The sequence below is a fragment of the Camellia sinensis genome, chromosome 11 (genome assembly GCF_055761805.1).
Source record: "Camellia sinensis isolate YWXY chromosome 11, ASM5576180v1, whole genome shotgun sequence".
NCBI classification, from domain to species: domain Eukaryota; kingdom Viridiplantae; phylum Streptophyta; class Magnoliopsida; order Ericales; family Theaceae; genus Camellia; species Camellia sinensis.
The window spans coordinates 20979991-20987305 of NC_138971.1; the positions used below are offsets into that span (position 1 = coordinate 20979991).

The 7315-nt window shown below is 35.0% G+C and overlaps 2 protein-coding genes across 2 annotated transcripts; one reads left to right on the forward strand and one right to left on the reverse strand.

Moving 5' to 3' along the window:
• Positions 1 to 349: 349 nt before the first annotated feature.
• On the forward strand, positions 350 to 3422 carry LOC145802193 (uncharacterized). Its single transcript, XM_082894863.1, has 7 exons — positions 350 to 358; positions 1948 to 2088; positions 2203 to 2259; positions 2518 to 2589; positions 2677 to 2823; positions 2951 to 3022; positions 3129 to 3422. The coding sequence occupies exons 1-7, from the start codon at positions 350 to 352 to the stop codon at positions 3420 to 3422; spliced, it is 792 nt and encodes a 263-aa protein (XP_082750989.1).
• Positions 3423 to 3705: 283 nt separating this feature from the next.
• On the reverse strand, positions 3706 to 4465 carry LOC114273918 (vignain-like). The gene is made up of 4 exons (XM_082894864.1): positions 4424 to 4465; positions 4281 to 4341; positions 3949 to 4196; positions 3706 to 3849 (listed from the first exon to the last, which is right to left on the reverse strand). The coding sequence occupies exons 1-4, from the start codon at positions 4463 to 4465 to the stop codon at positions 3706 to 3708; spliced, it is 495 nt and encodes a 164-aa protein (XP_082750990.1).
• Positions 4466 to 7315: the final 2850 nt, after the last annotated feature.

The following is a 7315-nucleotide window of genomic DNA, read 5'->3' on the forward strand; positions in this document are numbered from 1 at the left end:
CCCAAGAAGGGTTGTTCGTCTTCTTGACAATCTTAGTCTCAATTCCGTGCTCCTACTCAAAGTACCTTCTAGCCTACCATCACTTATACTGCATCTACTCCGACTCCAGATAGGATTTCGCTTCCTTCAATGGTTAGATTGCTCAGTTTTAGGATATACTGTCTAGCTCCCAACCATCCTTGTCTACCTCCGCTCTTACCTCTCTTCATTCAGGTTTGTTTGGGTCCTCTTCATGTATCTCTTCTTCTGACTAGCTTTTTGACATTGGTACCTCTCATCATATGACTCTTCATTTTTCTTTACTTCAGAATTGTACCCCCTCCCTTTCCTATTACTGTTAATGCTGCTAATGGGTCTGGTATGTATATTTTATCTATTAGGTCTGTCCTCCCATCTAACATGTCTGTTATTACTATATTGTTTGTCATTTATGTTCCTCAGTTATCTATCAACTTACTATCTATTAGTTAGCTTGATGCTTCCAATTTTGATGTTGTCTTTTTTTCTTGTCTGTTATGTGCAAGATTGACTGCCCAAGAAACAGACTGGAACCAGCTATAGAGTTGAAGACCTCTATGTGGTGGAAAACTTACATCTTCCTCTATCCATCTTTTCAATTGCTCTTTCATCTTTTCAGCCAAATTCACAGTCGAGTCAATTTTATTTATGGCATTTTAGATTAGATCATTTGTCTATTAACCTCTTATGGTCTCTAGCTTAGTCAGGATTATTAGGTAAAGTTTATCCTAATCAAATTACCGAATGTCGACGGTGTAAACTTGCAAAAATGACATTACTCTCTTTTCTCTTATACATATTGATGTCTAGAGACATTCTCATGTTCTCATTAAAGGGGATTATGTATACTATATGTCTTTTGTTGATGATTGCATCCACTATACTTGAGTTTATCTTATGACACATAAATCTAACTTCTACCAGATATACCATACATTTCAGTCTATGATCACTATACAATTTAGGTCTACTATTAAAGTATTATGGTCTGTCTTAGGTGGGGAATATTTTAAGAAAAAAATTTGTGAGTATTTGGAAATTTTAGGTACCATTCATCAAATTTCATGTTCTGATACACTCGTCCAAAATAATCAAGCTGAGTGTAAACACTGCCATCTCCTTGAGATAGCTCGATTTTTTCTTCTTTCTGCCTCTGTTCCAGCTTCGTTTTAGGGTGAGGCCATTCTTACTACTGTTTTTCTTCTCAATCATATGCCTACTCTCATTCTCTCTGGTTAGTCTCCTTATAAGGCTTTGTTTTCTCAACTTCTCAATTACTCCCTAGGTCTGCTTATTTTGTCATTCTTCTCCGAAAAGATAAGACCAAATTTAGTGCTTAGTCTGTCCTATGTGTCTTTTTAGACTACAGTCTTACTCAGAAAGACTATCGTTGTTATGACCCTATTTCTCGTCACCTGTATGTCTCCCACTATATTGCCTTTCTCGAATGCCTACTTTACTTTCAGTTTCTTGCAATCACTACCCCGATTTCCAAAGAGGATTTTATTCATATTGATTAATTTCTCCTAAGGTCCCTCCTAATAAGTACATCTTTGCTATTCTCCATGAGCTTGTTCCCCCTTCTTCTCCAATCACCCCTCTTGTTGAGTCCCTCTCCACTATCCCTCATGACTCTATTCCCCATTCAAATCCTCCTCTCATTCCCTGTCCTGCTTCTTCTCCTCCATTGTTAGTCTATTCTCGTCACAAGGTCCCCCCCACCAGTCTGATCCTCCTAGTTTTGAGGACTCGAATCTTACCAACCATAAGTATCCACTTCACAATCGTAAACTAATAGTCAAACTTAGTTTTGTTCAAACATGTTTTTCTTCTTCATACTGCACCTTTTTGTCTACTATTCACTCTTTTGTAGAACCCCAGTCTTACAAGGAAGCCTGTTAGGATCCTAATTGGATTTGAACTCTGCAGGATGAGTTGTCTGCATTGTGGAAGACTATTACTTGGGAACCGGTTCCTTTGCCTACTGGCAAAAATCTAGTTGATTACAAATGGGTCTATAAAGTCAAGACTCATTATGATGGTTCTCTCAAGCACTGCAAAGCTCGTTTGGTTGCCAAAGGTTTCTCACAATAGTATGGTATTGATTATGAGGAGACATTTGCCCATGTTACTAAGATGACTCATGTTCATATTTTGATCTTTGTCGTTGTTGTTCGTCATTAGCCGCTTTGTCAGATGGATGTTAAGAATGCTTTTCTTAATGGTCATCTCACTAAGGAGGTTTACATGCATCCTCCCGTTGGCCTTTACCATTCTTCTGAATAGGTTTGTCGTCTTTAGCATGCTTTGTATGGTTTGAAGCAATCTCTTCGTGCTTGGCATGATCATTTTTAGACAACTGTTACTAAGTTTAGGTTTTATCCTTATGCCCAAGGCTCTGCTTTGTTTCTCATCCACACCTTTGTTAGTTTTGTTGCCTTATTATTGTATGTGGATGATATGATCATCACTGGCTTTGACTCTTCTGCTATCTCTAAGATCAAGCAGCATCTCTTCCGCACCTTCGAAATGAAGGATCTAGTCACATTGCGGTATTTTCTTAGTATTAAGGTAGCTTCTTCTCCCAATGGCTACTTTCTAGCTTAGGCTAAGTATGCCAATGAGTTTATTCAATGTGCTACTCTTACTAACACTAAGATTTCTGATACCGCCATTGAGCTTAATGTGAAGCTCAATACTACTGATCGTGTCCATCTGGATGATTCTACTTTATATTTAGAGCTTGTGGGTTACTTAGTCTATCTGACAGTTACTTGCCATGATCTTGCCTATGCTGTTTATGAGGTTAGTCAATTCGTTTCTGCTTCTCACTCTACACATTGGGCTACTTTGCGTTGGATTCTTCCCTATTTTCGCAGTACTATCTTTCAAGGCTTGCTTTTGTTTTCTACTTTTTCTTTGGACTTGGTAGCCTATGTCGATGCTAATTAGGCTAGTGATGTTAATGATCGTAAGTCCACTTCTAGTTTATGTATGTTTCATGGTAATTTTTTGATTTCTTGGAAAGTAAGAAACAAACTGTTGTTACTCGTTCTACTGCCAAAATTAAGTATCGTACTATGACTCATGCTACTATTAAAATTTTCTAGCTTTGTTGTCTATTATCTTACTTGGGCATCCCTCAGTCCTCTCCGACCTCTCGCTACTGTGACAATCGAAGTGCTATTCAGATAGGCCATGACACTATCTTTCGTGAACGAACGAAATACATTGAGATTGATTGTCTCTTCGTCCAACAATATTTGCAATTTGACTCTATTTCGATTTCTTTGGTCCCTTCGACTCTACAACTTGTTAACTTATTTACCAAGATTCACACCACTGCTCGGTTTCGGTTTCAGTTTCAGTTTCGATTTTTTCTTGACAAACTCTCAGCACCTTAAGTTTGAATGGGGATATGAAAATATAATATATATATATATATATATATATTCCATGTTTTGTATTCTTCTAGTTGTATATATATTAGGTTTGTTTTAGGAATGATTGTAATTACATTATATTATGAATATTTGTGATTATGTAATCGTGTATTTCCTTTTTGGTTTAAGAGTTAGGATTATATAAATTAAGGTTTTGATGTAATCAAATACAATTGAATATACTGAATATTCAGAAAGCTTGCATGTAGATCTACAGTAATTAAATTATATAATACATAATCATTTAGCTTTGTTGTACCGCTTTGTAGTTTTTCAACTTTTCAGTGACCACAATTCCTGCACCAATAGGTTGTTGCTTTAAGACTTCAATTATCCCAGCCTCGTCTTCTTTGTCTATGTTCTTGAAGCTCTTAATCCTCAAAGCACGCTTTTTATAACAAAATAATAATAATTAAATATTCAAATCAATTAAGCAAAAAAGTAATTCTTTTTAATAAAACAAAAAATAAAAATTTTATAAACTTGCCATGTGTTTCTCTTTACTGAGACAATGTTGCTTTTGCGCTTTGAAGGGGCAATCCAACTCTCGTCTTATGCCATATTGTCTGGCATACCTAAAGCCTTCATTGATTGAAGACCTATAACACACTTTGGCTTCTTTCTTCACACAGTTAATAAGCTCCTGGGGGGCTAATTGGAATAACTCCTTACATTGATACTTAATGTTATATAATGCCTCAACAGCGGCACAAGCAACTATTGCCCAGCAACATTCTAGCAAAATAAATAAATATATATGTAAAAGAAAAATTATAGGATGAGATTAATAGAAAAAGTACTGAGATTTAATAAACTCACCACATCCACCTTGATCTCGAACTTCGTTAACTAAACCTTGTTCCTTCCAATTAATATATGGCTACATAAATATAAAAAAAAAAAAAAAAAAAAAATTAAATCAATTAAATAATTGACACAATCAATCTGAATACGACTTTAACATATAAGTACTTTAGACAATATTCAAACTTAATAGAATCCATTACCAATATGCTTATGCCCAATTTTTGTAATTCATCATTCTATAGTAACTTTATCCAAACTAGGCCTAAAGCATAGATTAATATTATATACTCTATCAATTATGTAATTTGCGTACATTATTAATTTTAACATATATGTTTAATTTCAAATTTTTAATGGCTATGATAGATACATGTGACATTAATTTTTATTATTTTGTAACTTGAGCTATTTCAAACTTACATCAAAATATAAGTTATTAGGTATGAACAGCATATTGTAAAATAAATATTTTCATTATTGATGTTAGTGTTAATTTTAATTTTTTATTTTTTTTATCAGCAAAGAAAATCTTTATTGAATACTAAACCATACAATACATATGGGAATGCATCAATAAGGATGAGAAAGAAAAAAAAGGGAAAACAAAACATAGCGTTGGTGAGAAACCAACACTAGCAGACAGGACTACAAACAAAATAGCAGATCAGAAGCCTCCATACAGATCAGTAGCCTCCATAACCAGCATAGCACTAACAGCAGATCAGTAACCTCCAAGCAAATCAGCAGCCTCCACAAACTACAACCAAAGCTGGAACAAAATCTGACCAAGACAACCTAGCAGACAGATCAAAACATGACAGAGGCAACACAAAACTCTGTAACTGGAGCCAAAAAATCCCTTGAACCAGGCCTCCTCCACTGCTTCACACAGATATGCATAGCAGGTGAACACAAGAAATCTTAAACCTTACATCTAAACAACCTAGTGAAACTTAAATATATATGTATATATATACATGTAAACAACATTTCTTGAGTTAGATTGGGTGACGTACATAATAAAGACAAATCAACTTAAATTGATTTTGAGAGGGTAATTTGTATCAACAAATTGGGCCGAACTAGGTCAAATTATCTTGGAAGTTTGAGCTGCGTTATGGACCAAGATAAGAATATGGACATCACGGTCTTGGGCTGAACAAGTTATGGGCCGCCCAGATATGGGCTTATGGGGCCCGAACCTAGCTGCTTCCGAGCAGTCTATGGTTGACCGACGTTGTGGGCAAGTTGAAGGAATAAGGCCGAGATAACCATAGCTCGGTAATGCGCCATGAGCGGTTAGGATTTGCATAGCTCGGTAATGCGCCATGAACGGTTAGGATTTGCATAGCTCGACCAGAGGAAGAACTAGACCAAGTAGCTCAGTCAGGCGTTGACCGCCGAGCAGAGTGTTGGCCATCTCACTTGGCTTGCAGTGAGAAGGGTGTTGAAAGATAAATATTATCCTTTAAGAATGCGATTCCTAAGAGGACTCTGCTAAGGAGAGTCAAAGTCCTACTATGATTGCGCCACGCGAAATCTATTAAAGCTCATGTCAACCCGCAATCTCAGATATTGCAATTCTTACTCTCGAGTACACAAAAACTTTTTATCTATTGTCTACTTGCTGACTTTGGTATCGGAGAGGTTTTCAGCACACACCCACCGGTTAGCTCATGTTTATATTTTCAGATGATAAGACGATGACATTTGAAGGAGTGTTAACTTAATCAATAGAATTATACGAGAATGATTATTTATTGTTCGTATAGATTTTTTAATTTTCTCAAGAACCAAACCAACTTGCTCAATAATCAAAGCATATTTGGTTGGGAAGTGGGTTGGTTTTTTGATTTTTTAGCTTTTTAACTATTTTAGCTTAGGGTTAAAAAGTTCATTTGGGTTGGGTTTTTGACTTTTTTGACTTTTGAGAGAGAAAAAATAAAATGATTATGTGACATTTTATTTTATTAACTTTTTAATCTATTTTATCTTTTTATAATTAAATTAATCCCTAATCTAAAAAAAGTCGCATGCCAAACGAGAGCAAATGTTTGGGTTGGTCAGGTTTATGGTTTAACATGGACCAAATTACCAAATTGCTTGCACCACTGTTGAGATAAATCTAAGGGGAAAAAAAAAGTTACAATCTGCTTTGGGGAGAAATCTTAAATAAATAAACAAAAATGGAAAAATGTAAGACAGATTTACTAAAGTTTGCTAATAGAATTGCTCAAATGTTTTTTTTTTTTTTTAATTTTTGTTGCATGTGTTTGTCTCCAATTTGGCACGGCCAATAGGATGCTACCATGTGGCATTATGTTCCAGCTGAGACAGAAGGTGTAAGGCTCAAGCCATGGGGTTCAATGCATGAGTCGTTGGGTGCAACAAGTGAAATAACCTTGCTCCCATGTGACAAAATATTCCATTCCAGGTAGATAAGTCTTAAATCCTAGGAAAGTGCTAAGCGGGGAAGTAAGTGGGTTGATGGCATCGTGGAGGGAGTTAAAAGGATTTAGAATAATATTAGGGGTCATAAAAAAAATATTATAAAATGTTTTATAAAAATTTTTTATTTTTTAATTAGTATATGGTGTTTTTTTATATGTATAATCTAACGGTAAAAAATATTTCATAATTAATTTTATAATTTTTTTTCATAATGCGTAGCATTAGTCAAGAATTTAATACAAAAACTAGAAAAAATCTCGACCAAATATGCAGCAAGTGTGCAGCTATTAAGTGGTAGAACATTGGACACGTGGTAGATTTTCATAATGACACAACAAACCATGTAGGGACAAATTAAATGACAACACAAGCCACTATATGATACCAGAAATGAGGGCATGGCAAGTAGTCCATCACCACAACAATGATTTCTACATTCAAGTTATTCATTTTGGCTCAGTGCCATTATCCTAGCTTAGCTTTAGCAGCTTACTTGCTTGATACTGTTTTTGATTAGAATATTTGAAAAGAAATTTAAAAATAAAAATAAATAAAATATATTTATATTTTATTTAATTTTATATATTTTTTTTCTT